The sequence below is a fragment of the Chelon labrosus genome (assembly GCF_963514085.1).
Source record: "Chelon labrosus genome assembly, chromosome: 7".
Classification (NCBI taxonomy): Eukaryota; Metazoa; Chordata; class Actinopteri; order Mugiliformes; family Mugilidae; genus Chelon; species Chelon labrosus.
The window spans coordinates 9640632-9654223 of record NC_140343.1 but is presented as its reverse complement, the minus strand read 5'-3'; the positions used below and the strand labels follow the sequence as shown (position 1 = coordinate 9654223).

The following is a 13592-nucleotide window of genomic DNA, read 5'->3' as shown; positions in this document are numbered from 1 at the left end:
ATAACCTTGCTTTTCTCCTTGTTTCTCTGGTTGCTGCACACCTACTGTACGGTGGAGGCCAGATGTCCTGTGGTGTGTATCCAGCTTTCATCTGTCCAGCAGGGACGCTCACCCTAGAACACAGGGAGTCTCACCTCAATTGCTTTTAAAATCCCACGCTTTTTGGGTTACAAGCATGTGCTATAGCTCACTATTTACCTACTCAGTCAGTGTGTATAAGCCATGTATTTAAGTGTTAAATTTTCATATTTGGCAGAGCAAAGCCATCTTTAAATACCGGGACAGACAAATATTAGATTTTGTCTTTTTACTAAGAAGCAAGCAAGTCGGGAAAATTCTGTTAAGTATAGAAATGAAGTTTTAAAAAGATGTTTAAAGTCCCAAGAGTTTGGTCTTTTTTAGAATTTTATTTTCCCAGATAGATTTCTCCAGCGTAAGGTAAAATAAATCATGACGATAGATGTTAGATGAGGTCTTTGCGGTGTCACATTTGCAGCATACATATATATAAAAATGTAATCTTAGTGAAAAATAAAATGTCAGCGCTTTATATATTTTTTTGTGCCGTAAAGCTGGTGTCTATTCGCCTTATCTCCACCCTCAGCTGGAATTTATATATTACCCACCTTAACTCTGTACTCTAACTCCCTCTATACACATTCATCATACAGTGAGCCAGTTACATATATATCTTCCTGTATGGGTGAAAACATTATAACTAAAATTTTTATTTATTTTTTTTGTAGCTTCTTACTTGGAGCGTACGTTTCTAACTTCATTCCTATTGCATTAATCAAATTATATAACCACTGGTTGAGTGTAAACACATCTTTCCCTTAATAGCTGAGCTTAAGGGGACATGCGGTTTTTATTTGGCATCGCAGTTATGCAACATGCCACAGCATCCACACTGTGTCTTAACTGAGCACTAGACAATATGGATTCATGCTGAGGCAGCCTGACCTCAATTACCCTTTAATATCCACTCTGACCTGTGTGTGTTTCCTGATGTTCCCATGTGTGTTTGCACATTTATGGTTTCTTTAAAAATATTACAGAAACCCCTAAAGTTTTTTTAACGTCGTAATTGATGCATGGTCATTGCCTCTCACATACTTGATCCTTGACTTCGCTATTAACTGTGTGTGATTTGTAAGTAGACGTTCTTTTCACACACTGTAACTCATTGTGATGCTAGCTAACAACCTAAAATGGGGAGTTTAGAGCCATTAGAGCTTTACTTAGGCACGGCAAGACTTGGAGCTAAATGCTAACCTCAGCATTCAAATGGCAGTGGAGATGCTTATGCTACTAGTATTCGGCTAATAATCACAATAATAGTAACCACCTCCATCGAACAATCGAAACAGACCGACCTGATCAGAAGGAATTTTCATTCATATTGAGAGGGATGGAGTAAACCTTGTATAATTGGTCTAATAGGAACATATCTGAGCCTAATCAGGTAACTTGAAGAAACAAGGAGGTTGCAAAAGAAGATCAAACAAGTGCATTCAAAAAGATGTAAGAGCTAACACGTCTGAAACGTCCAAATCAAAGAGCACAATATGCTCCAGTTTCAGTTGCTTATTTTGGTTCTTTTCTCGTTTGAGATGTGTTATTTTTTTTCCATCTTTTTTTTTTTTTTTTTTGGTCCACACTTATGTTGGTTTAGCACTCCATTGAAGATTTATTTATTGTTGAAGTGCAACCTCTTCTTGTAGCATTTTTCAAGCGTTTGAAAAGATAAACGAAGCCAGAATCAACGTGGGTAGGGACACTGAAAACGTGGGTCTGTCCTGGACATCGAATTCTACTGAATGAATTCCCTGTTATTATTATTTGTGCTATATTAGATCTGACACAGGGGGCAGATCTAATATAGCACACACTTTGCGCACACACTTTACGCATGCAATGAAAATCAATTCAGTTGTGATTGATTTAGAGCGTGTGAACACATTTCAGTTGGGTTGAAGAAATGTTGTCCATGTAAACGCAGCTGCTGGAGGTGATATTTATCATGTTGACAATTTTACTGAAACCATTTGCAGATATTTAAATATATGACAAATAGAACATGTGGCCTGTTGCGCTAGGTGGTAATTATGGAGATAAGTGATTACAGGTTGTTATGTTGGTTATGTAAGTGTGTCCCAAACTTAATTGCAATCCATCCAAAAGTCCGGTAATTGCTAATTAATATCTTGTAAACTTTCTAATGCTTGACAGTCTGTGTGCGTGAGCGTCTTGAAAATTTGCTCGTGTTTGTTTTGTTTAGGAGCTGTTAGTGGAGCTTGGCTGGGCGAGCAAAACGAGAGGAAGGGGTGAAGAAGAGGAGGGCGGCAGCGCACAGACGGACGGTGGAAGCGGAGACGATTGCGACGACGAAGACGGCTGTGAAGCTTCTGGTGAGGAGAGCGGTGAGTCACACGAGCACGCAAAGAAAAGAGAGGAACCAAACATTAGCAAACATACGTCTGTGAAGGTTCTCAGTCATCCAGGACATGGCGTATCCAAAAAGAAAAAAAGGCAACTGCACTTGTAGAGTTTCCTCTGCAAGTACTACAAGTGCTACTCTTTTTTTTTTTTTAAACACTTTTCGGATATTAGCAAACATACTCCCACACAGGCGAGGTGATGCACGCTTGCACGCTTGTCTTTTCCTTCTGCAAATATACAGTTTCCAGTTCCTGCATAGACACACGCAGTAAATAAAAGACAACACGCAAAGTTCATCGGCTTGTTGGAGGCTTTAATATGCTGCAGCCTCCACGTATCTTGTGCCAGCAGGGAAATGCCCAGAGGGAGGGATAGTACTGAGAGATGGATACAGCTGTCCTCCCTCTCCCTTGCTCTCTAGCTCGCTCTCTCTCCTCTCCTCTCACTTTTTCCATCTCCTTTCCTGCTGCTCTCTGCACTTTATTTCCTTCTCGGCCTGTATAAACCACAAACAAGCAGGTCACCCCACAAACAGAGGTGGAAAAGTAATCTAATTATTCATTTATCTCTTGACTTATTCACTGCGCTTACGCTTATGCATAATACATAGGCGTCACAGGGATACCTGGGGACCCCCTCGGAGCCTTGAGGCTGTCCCACAGAATGAATGCAGTTAAAACTTTCTGCGCGTTAAACTGTTAAGGTTATTAGTCAAGTGTAATGTGTTCTGTCCTTGACCTGAAAAATATTTTAGTGCAGCGTGTCCCACTGCTTGAGAAATTGTTTGCGGTCGAACTGCACTGCTCTTTCCAGTCAGAGCTCTGTTTTGAATGGTTGTGTCATCGCTGGATTGTCAAATGCGCTTTTTCTGGAAGTAGGCAGGAGGGAAAAGATTCAAAACAGGTTTGACGCATTGATGCCTGAATAGGGACAAATATAAATAAATAGATGACTTTCATTCGGGTGGACTGAGAGCCGGTAACATAGAGCTGAATTGTGATAGATGCACGGAAATGTGTTGCAAGAGAAGTTGCCAGGATGTCAGAAAGGTTAGAGGGGCCATATGTTTTGAGGAAACAATAATGTATGTCTTTATTTTAAAATTATAACGAACTTAATTTACGCTGCACAAAGTGAATTAAGCCAGGTTTAAAGATGACGGTTGAAAGTTCTGACGTTTGTGCATGACTGCGTCAAGGTGTAAACTGACGGAGATCAGCAAAAACATGATCTTCTGTGGATAAAAAGTTACTCTTTAAAAAAACTTGAAGGTAAATTATGGATGGCATGACCTCAGTGTCTTAAGCAATGCTCTCTGTTTTTGTGTAATGTCTGTTTATAAGTGCATTGTCTCCCTAGTGTTTTGTGCTGTCTGTATCTTGTTGTTGGACGGTTTGCACTGTTTTCTGTTGTCTGCATAAGCTTGCACACACACACTTGTATTGTACTTAGTCCTATGTCTTCATGTAGCTCCATGGTCCTGGAGGAACGTCCTTCTCGTCTCACTATGCACTGCACCTGCTATATGTTTGAAATGACACTGGAAACCTCTTTGAGCTTTGATCTTAAATAGCAGTACCTGTCCTGCACGTTACCCTTTTCCAACAGAGCTACACATATCAAATTAGACAGAAGGGCACAAACAAAGACACAGAACAGATGTTAAAGTAGACTCATGGTGAGAAGGTAATTCCTAAAACAGGTTAAAGTGGTGCCTTTTTATAATGAGTGCAAACAAATCCAGTATTTGGTGAAGTAACGTCGTCAGCTCCGACCGGAAGCCTGCAGGACAAACAGTCCTCACATGCTGCAGCCTCGGCGTCATTTGTACGCTGTGGAAAGCTTTACTGTCCATGTCTATGTTTAGCTGGAAAAACACATACGTTGATTAACTGGGAAGACCCCGACCACCTTTTGGTGACGCAACTTTCCATGACACCCAAGTTGTTTGTGACTGTCATATTGGGCCCCAGGCACTGGTTTTTGGGTCGCATCAATAAAGTCATACCAGCAGCGTTTGACACGTTTGACACGTTTGACACGTTTGACACGTTTGATGTTTTTTTGTTTTTTTTCTGCAGCTTCATTAGATGGAAACGGAGCAGAGGTTTTGTCGTCATAATTAAGCAAACCGGTACTGCTCCAGTACCAGCTCTCTGCCAGGAATCAGAGGTTGTGTCACCTTCATGGTCTCAACAATGTGGTTTTGTCATCTCTGTCCCTGAAGGCAGGTGCAGCAGGGTCAGAGGTCAATGTTGCATTCATTATCTCTGTACTGTCCTTGTCATTGCTGGAGTCATGAGTGTGTGTAGCTTGGTGCTTAATGATATTGCGCTGTAGGTGAATGGTTGGGCTGCAAACCCCAGCTGGACCACAGGACTTTATCTATTGAGCTAAGAAGAATAAACCCAGATAGCTATTCTTGTGGGTTATTTGTGCAGTGCTTACCTTGAACATGCCTGTCTGTGCTGCATCTTTCCATAAGATGTGAGTATTTTTGAGCTGCATAAGGTTCATGTTAGGGCTTTAGTCATGTGATTTATTTAAAAATCTTCCTTTCCTGTCTCTGTGGTATTTTTTTTTGTGTATAAGCATGACATGACTGTGTTCCTTGTAGATGCTCCGCCAACACCAACCAAAGAAAAAGAGCTAATGTTCGGCATTATTTTGTTTTTAGTTGTGAGCATAGTAGAGAGTAAAATATAGCTTTGATTGGGCCTTCACAACCATTTGGGTTTAGGCGTGTAGGATCTTAGGTTGACTGAACATTTTGTCTTGTCCCAGAACAGCACACGATGGCTACCCACTACACTTTGGGCATTCATTTCAACTGTATATCCCCTATTGCGACAAATATCTGCAATGAAAAAGGCCTGTAAAGTGGTGACAAAATAAAAGTCCCAAGCCATTGCCGCCAGTTGGTGAAATACCATTTTTGTCTGTGAAACAGTGTAATAAAAGATAAGAACTGTGTGATCACTTTGGAAGATGTAGTTTGTGGTGCTATTAGTCTGAATATAAAACACAAACATGATCTGTTATTTAGCCTAGCCCATGAACTAAAACGGAGTTGTCAAAATAAGTGTCGGTGCACAGCAGTGGTTATAAGGTTTCTGTGAGTTGTGGGTGTGATGGAGGCTGCAGCTCTGGGGAAGAATCTGTTCCTCAGTCTGTTAGTTTGTGTTCTGATAGTCCTGTATCTTTTCCCTGATGGCACGGGGACAAACAGACTGTGGCCTGGGTGGGCTGGTTCTTCACCGACGCTCTTGCTCTCTCGTGTAGGCGGCTAGCGTACACAGTGTCCAGATCTGGGAGGGCAGTTACCGCTAGCCTCCGAGCATGTTCATTTTGAAAACCGCAGGCCACAATCCTTCCGATGACAGGGAAATCATGAACATGTTCAGGAATAGCTGGGTTTTTTTGTGCATGTTGGTTCCTTGTCGTGGCTCTGCTGGAACACTTAATGGAGCTGAGCCTTTCCGATCAGCCACAATATTATGACCTAATATTGTGTAGGTCTCCCTTGTGCCTTCAAAACAGTTGTGACTCATCAGAGAATGGACATGGGCCTTCTGAGGGTGTTGTTGGTGGGGGCCTTTGGGTCCTATGGGTTGAGGGGAGGGGCCTCAGTGGATGAGTCTGGTTGCAGTGCATCCTACAGATACTTGATCAGTTTGGGATCTAAAGATTTTGGAGGCCAGGTCAACACATTGTGCTGTTTTTCACCATTTTTGTGTAGTAGTGTCATTACTATTGGGTGGGGGTGCCTGGTCTGGTCTAGGTGGGTGGTACATGTCTAAGTAACATCCACATGAATGTCAGGTCCAAACGTTTCCTAGCAAAACATTGTATTGTCACCAGATGGTCAATGTTATTCACTATTTGTCTCCTGCCAGTGGTTTTAATGTTGTGGCAGGTAACTGGAGTTATTTTTTATCTATTATTGTTCATCCACAGCAGCCACATCTGTGCAATCTCCAGCAGTAAAACTGTAACGGCTTACCGGATCACCTTAATGGAGCTGAGCCATCGTGAAGTTTATTTGCCTAGTGTGGCAAATGTCAGCCATGAACATGAAAGGTCTGTGAAATGGTGACAAAAATAAAGTCACAAGCTACAGACATCATTAAGTGAAATAGTATTTTTGTCTGTAAACAACAACAAAACGAAGAACAACAACTTAAACATTTGAATATAGAAAATTATAGTTGGTCTAAGCTCCTAATTCCATATCATTATACATTTCAGGATCATTGTAAAGCATTTATATCGACATGGTGGTTATGAATAGAGAGTTGTTAGTTTTCTTACACAGCATCGCCTCCTTATTTAATAGCTTTAGGAATAACGTATTTGTTGGTACATTCGTCATACCCTTTCCTCTAACCTTGATGTGTCACATCTGTGGAAACTCGCACCTCCTGCTGGGCCTGAAACCAGTACACTGGCTATTTACAGAGCAAATTGCTGGTTATGATTTACTGAGCTGCTGGCTGGCGGTGTGTTGGGATCACGTCTCTCAAGCCACAATGAATTCCTGGTGAGAGAACCACAATAAAGAGTGACAAAAGAGGATTTCTTCTGCATATAAACAAGCCTCGCATGCGCCGGAGCTAAACGAGCGACGCAGGAAGTCCTCACAAATCACATGGATAGGACTTTTTTTTTTTTACGCATTTGCAGTTAGTGTATGTCTGTGCTGTAGATTAAATCAAGAGTATGTATAAATAAAACACCGTCAGATGAATAAATGCATGCCGCTCTGTTTTTTAAATAGATATGACTCCCTCTCTCTTTCTCTCTCTCTCTCTGTCTTTTTTAAATTCTGCCAACAAACCATTCGTCCAAATCCGAGTCACTGAAATGTGGGGCTTATTATTTCACTGGAGAGGAAGAGCACAGAAACAAAACTCGCTAGCGTGAGAAAGAGAGTGTGTGGATGCGCAAATGAATCTTTACGGGCCCTTCATGTTTGTGCACCAGCATGTGTGTAAGATTTAAGCGTGTTTTTGTCTGAGCAGACGACACATCTGAGCCCGCTGTGTCACTGTGTGTGATCCAGTATGTTTTATGGAGGCTGGTTCTCCGTCTGACTGACTGACTGAAACGGATCCAGTGGTGTGTGTCGCTTCTTGACTTATGATGTCTTTCTCAATATCAACCTGCTGTTTACTGTAACAGACATGCGACTGAGCTCAGATTCTCTCTAATCTCGTTCCGCAGATACGAACTGAGTACAATGAAGACTGCACTCTGTCTGTCTTGAAATTAATTGTCATGACATTTGAGCTTTATTGAATCCTGTAGAAGGTCTGAGAGAGAAGTGTAGGATGAGAGGGGGAGGAGCGGCGGAAATCGAGCACCCCTGCGTTTCACTCTTACTCTATGTGGGCCATTTAACAGCGAGAAGTTATTTTGGCCGCGCTGAGACGGTACGCAGTCTATTATTATTTGATTTAAGTCGATTTTCCACATCAAGGCAAAGTTGAGCTCAGCCCAGAGAGGGAGAATCATTTGACAAACATTTGTTCACAGAGCGGTAACAAAAGGGACAAAGGCAGGCATCCAAGCGTAGGAGCAGCTGAAGGCTTAAGTGAGAGCTATTTGTTCCATTTTATGTATTAATTTATCTTTAAGAGAAAAAAAAAAACAGTGAGAGTGCAAAATATTCCCACACATCTGCTTTGAAATAATAGTTAAACTGAAGGATTTTACTCAACACGTTGCATGAGTGTACATAGACAGAAAAGTGTTTCTCTCAGCTTTTTAGATGTTTATTAGTGCTATCAGTTATTTGTTAGTGGGACTATTTTCGTTCCTTATTCGCTGTTTTACTTATCAGGTTAAACTGATTGATTTTCTCTCCTCAAACGAGTGCAGTCCCTTCTTCAGCTGCCCCTCGCCGATCTCTTTGGCTCCCCAGACATGTCCTATAACGTCAATAATGTAAATGTAATCACTGCTTCTCTTCTCTCCTCTCCTCTTCTCTTCTCGAACAAATGAAACGCTGTGTCACCTAATTGCCGCGCCGTGATGTGGTGTTGGATACCACAACCTCCAGGTATCCATGAGTCACGTTGCAACCACTAATGCCAGTCTGGAAAGCACCAAACCTCTTCCCTTGGAGGGTGGTTCATGTTTTCTTTTTTTCTTTCTTTATTTTTTTTCCGAGGTCGAGGTTGGGTAATATATTCAGGAACTCCTTGGCGTCTATACCAGCTACAAGATGTATTTGTGTGTGAGCGTGCATGTACGAGAATGTGTACTCGCAAGGGGCACTCAATCCCTGTAACCATGGTTACCAGGTGGTCTGTCCTCCCATGGGTCCCCATTTGATGACAATGAAGAAAGAGGAAGAGAGAGAGAAAGGGAGGAGGTGTGGAGGATTTTTTGTACCATCCCTCTCGACCAAGTAACAAATTTGTGCTTTGTCCTATTTCCGCATGATTTAATCAGTGGTAAATGTTTAATTTCCAGGTAAAATTCTGTCTGTATTCTGCTCCTGCTATAAACGAGCAATAAATAATAGACGTGGAGCAGGATATGGTACGCTGCAGAGCTATTTTCCCTTTTATTGTCCTGCTTCCATGTATCTTCCCTCCATCATCTCAGCCTTGCTCTGCAAACCTCTCCCCCACTTCCCTGGGGCCAGATCCACAAAGCCTTTGGAAGCCATTTCATCTTAAAGGGAAAGGCCAGCGTATACCGCTGCTGAAAAACGTCACCCTTCCTCCGGAGGACAGTTTGATATGCGTTCGTGAGCATCCGCTGCTTTTTAAAGGGAGCCAGGAAAAACAATAAAAAGTCTGGCGAGGCTTCTAATCTGCGCCCGTGACTATAAAAGTTTCCCGGGCGAGCTTTCGGATTGGATTGATCAGTGCAATAAAATGAAACGGCTTTCTTTGTACATGCGTACACGGGAGAACATTAGAGTGTAAGACATGAAATGAATGCAATGAGTGTCCTACTGATTCAGCAGCTTTACCCTGGAAATCCAAACCAGAGCAGCTTCTTTTTATCTTGCTTTTTCCCCCATGTGCTAAAAGCACCAGACCTTATGTGCAACTAATTAGTCATGCATTAGTAAATAAACATAATGCTGCACTGATTTAGTTTTTTAAAATAATGAAATCTGTTTTAACTCAAACTAGCTAAAATGTTCTCTCTGAATATAAAGTATCTGCAAAATATTCACCATCTTAAAAAGTTTTTCCTACACAGAAAAGGTCTAAAGCATGAGATCATACGCTGTAGGTTCACTTTTTAATATTTAACCAGAACCTCAAATGTTCCTCGACTTCAGAAGTCTAAAATCTAGTCTAGTTTGTCATATTGTACAGCGATCCTGTTAAAACCACAGATCGGTTTACCGCTGGCGATATATCTGAAGAACAGGAAATGTCAGTATACACAGTGTATATGCGCTGTCTTGTTAAATGCAGCTTCTCCCAACAGTTCACGACACGTCCTTGGCAGAATCAGTTCTTCTCGTAAAAAGGCTTCTGAGCAGAGTAGCAACTTTTATAGAGGTGGTGGCTTTCAGCGCTTGCCTTTGTCCTGCTCGCTCGCATAAGTATTTATTTATTTATTTAAATTGTTCAAAAGTCTTTGGGTTTGCCCTTAAGTGCAAGATCGTCTGACTCAAAAGTACAGAAGCAACTTTTTTTAGGTTGTTCCAAAATCGTTTTTGTGTGTGTTCCTGTATCAGGCTGCATCCTGCTGGGGATGGCTGCTACCATCAAGGAGTGTCATTGCTATGGGGTGGGGGTGCCTGGTCTGGTCTAGGTGGGTGCTACATGTCTAAGTAACATCCACATGAATGCCAGGTGCAAAAGTTTCCAAGCAGAACGTTGAATTGTCACAAGATGGTCAAAGTTATTTACTTCTCTTGTCAGTGGTTTTAATGTTGTGGCTGATTGGTGTATATATAGATTAAATAAAGTGCAACCTTCCTCTTTTTACCCCAAAAAATCAACAATTTAGATAAATGGACTCTGAAATGGACTATGAAAATGGTGTGCAGCACACAGTGATTTAAAGAGTATGTTCGTCTGTAGATGACTGAAAAGTAAAATACTAATCTGATGCGTATGTACTGTTATTACACAATAAGGTAGTATTGTTGTTATATGTGTATCTTAAAATGGTTTACACGGTTTGAACCACGATGAAGGACGAAGTAATTAAACAAATCACAGAGGAAGGATTGTCGCTCGTCTGTATTCGGAGGGTGGGGGTGGGGTTAACAGTCTGAGATGCCCCTTGAGATTTGTCTGTGGTATGAATTTTCCTAATTTGAAAATAACATTGTAAAGGAACATAATCCATGCGGCAGTCATCTCGTCAAAACAAATAATCACACCAAATAAATAGCATATAAATTTAAATAATTGAGATTCCTGTTCTGTATAATCCATCTGGTATTCCTCTTTAAACTGTTGTCTTTTCTTCCATTCCTTTGTTTTTTTTATTATTTATGTAGCTCTGGACCCACAGCTTGAGGTGTATTGATTTTAACTGGCATGTACACACATAAACACAGAGAATCAAATCAAGAGCATGTGCACAAGAGGATGATGATAGAGGGTGCAGGGAGAAGGGGAATCAATCATAAATGATAGCCTCTCACGCTGTGCGTTTGTGTGTGTGTTCTGCATGAGAAGATGGTTAATAAGCTGTAGAGTTAAACGATAGACCCTCTGGGTAGGAGGTGTGGCTCATTACAGAATTACGGCTTCATTTTGCACACTCTCGCTCTTATTCAAAGCTAATATCTGTTTTTTTCAACATGCACAAATAGAAATAAAAGAAATTTAAACCTGAGATGCAGCATATGGTAGAAAATGTACTTAATAACTCTGTGCATGCTTGACTCCCTGCAATTACACTTTCTATCAAGCATCTCCTGTATTTGCAGCCATGTCCTGTTCCCTGCTTCCTTGTCTTCCTGCATGACTCACAGCTCGTCTCTCCACCCGAGTGAGCTCGCTCATGCAAATCTGATTAGACATCATTTGTGTATCAGTCCTCCTCTCTGCAGTGTTGTTGTTTTCCCATACTTGACCTTTTAGGGAAAAAAACAAAACAAAACGCTGCCCTTGCTTTGTTAAGCTGCACCACCCGCAACACCCTCATCGGCTCGTGTTGATGTACAGCCTTCAAAGAAGTCACTCCGCTCTGTTCATCCTTTCATCCACCTCCAATCACGGTCCGTCTTTTCCCTCGCTGCATTCGTGCGCCAGGTTTTATGATTCTGCTAGAGGCTGCGATTAACCTCGGTGAGTGCGACCTTGGTGAGGTGCTCCACTGCGAGTCGAAGCGTTAACTGCTGTTATAATTTGTTTGAAAACAAGCCCATGCCGTTAACTGGGAAATTACCTTTTAGTACACGTTGTTAACGTTCAGTTAATTTAAGACAATTGAAGGGGAAGATGATGGAGATGCCAACTACAAATGTCTTTAGTGCACAATCAAGTTGCTCAATCAATTCCTGGATCAGTCAGTTTGTTTATTCGCTTATGAGGTTTTAACGTAGGCAACAATTATCCATCCAATATTCCAGCATGCTGCAGATTATTTTCTTGATTACAGCACTTTATTAAGCAATATGTTACAGTAAGTGCTGAAATATGTTTTCACTTATTTTGTGAAATATCTCAACATCTACTTGATAAACTGGCTCCACATTTGGTACAAACATTTATAGTTCCCAGGTGATGTGTGCCGTGAGCTGGCTCAAGTAGCAGGAAGACACACCAGTATATCAATTAAACAACTTTATTTATTCACCAAATTAACATGCCAAATTAAGAATCAACATATGTTGTTAAGTGTAGGAGACATACGGATAACCTTAAAGAGCAAAACCAAACAGGAATATGAAGTGCCTGGGAAGAAGATCAGAGAAAGACTGATTGACCTTTGTAACGTTGGCACACTGGGCACCACAGGTTCTCCAGATCACAACAATCGGCTACCTGCAGACAAACAGAGGTTACGCCCATAACATACCCAAAAATGACACTAGAGGTCATCACAATGTGTCTTAAGCTTAGTGGGCTGCTTGTACGTCGGTGTGTCGGCCTCGGTCTGCAGTTTGTCTGTGTTTCTGTGTGCACACGAGGTAGTTTCAGCAAATAAATGTTGAACAACAGTGTGGGACGTCTGCTGAAATCACTGCAACGCGCAAAAGGAAAAAAGGGTGTCTGAGGAGGACGCTGAATCTTCTGTGTCGCCACTGAGACACGTGGACGAGACGATACATTTCAGACAAATTACAATCGCTGCGGTCTGTCTCGCCGCAAAGTGTTTCTGGGGTGGGGCACGTCGGGCTTTGATGGCGTTGGTGATTCCCTGATTTATGGACCACCGTGAAATGTGGCCACAGTCGGGTCAGAATCAGTCTGACACTTTGGAGCTGGACAAATTGATCTTCTTTATCCGTTAGTTGTCTGTAATCCAGTAAATCAGGCTAAATGCATTGCTTGAAAATATCGTGGCTATATACCCATGAGGGAAGCATGGATTTATTATCTGTAGTCTATTATTATCTGTACTGCACTGACCTAGACAATTTAACGCATATAAATGTACATAAAAATAGCACATAAATAGCACAGCAGTGAATTATATCTCATTATAGTGTGGTCAAAGTGTATAGCGTGCTCCCAACAAGATATCAGAGTAACACTGCTTACGTTGCGCAGTTTAACATAAATAGTGTGTCTTTAAAGTAGTCATTGTCGCCGGTTTGTGTATTTACTCTGAAGTCCAAAGCAGATGGCATACATTTTTCTTTCTGCACGTTTTTTTTCTTTTGCTATAATTATATAATTTGATTTTGATAAGTACTTGCTGAGGTTATAATCTACAGCTACCCTCTACCGTGCTCTTTCTGCTGTCTGCATGTTTGTTTGTGTGTGTGTGTGTGTGTGTGTGTGTGTTCTCCCTGGGGAACTGAGGCTGAAGTAATGAAATGCTCATTACTGATTCAGCTGGAAATGCTTGGGATACATTTACACGCCTACACACACACACACACACACACACACACCAGCTACAGACGCTTTTCAAGGTCACCTCATCATTTGCCTGCGTGGGTGTGTGTGTGTGTGTGTGTGTATACAAGCTGAGGAGCAACAAGATTGGGC

The 13592-nt window shown here is 41.6% G+C and overlaps 1 protein-coding gene across 1 annotated transcript in view; it reads left to right on the top strand.

Moving 5' to 3' along the window:
• The window catches only part of LOC311490839 (glypican-5-like), a gene marked incomplete at its 5' end in the record, with an annotated part of 55433 nt that overhangs the window by 31070 nt on the left and 10771 nt on the right, over positions 1 to 13592 (top strand). The window contains one exon of the mRNA XM_084548564.1: positions 2282 to 2423. Coding sequence (XP_084404690.1) covers positions 2282 to 2423 — 142 coding nt within the window. The remainder of the gene's footprint in view (positions 1 to 2281; positions 2424 to 13592) is intronic.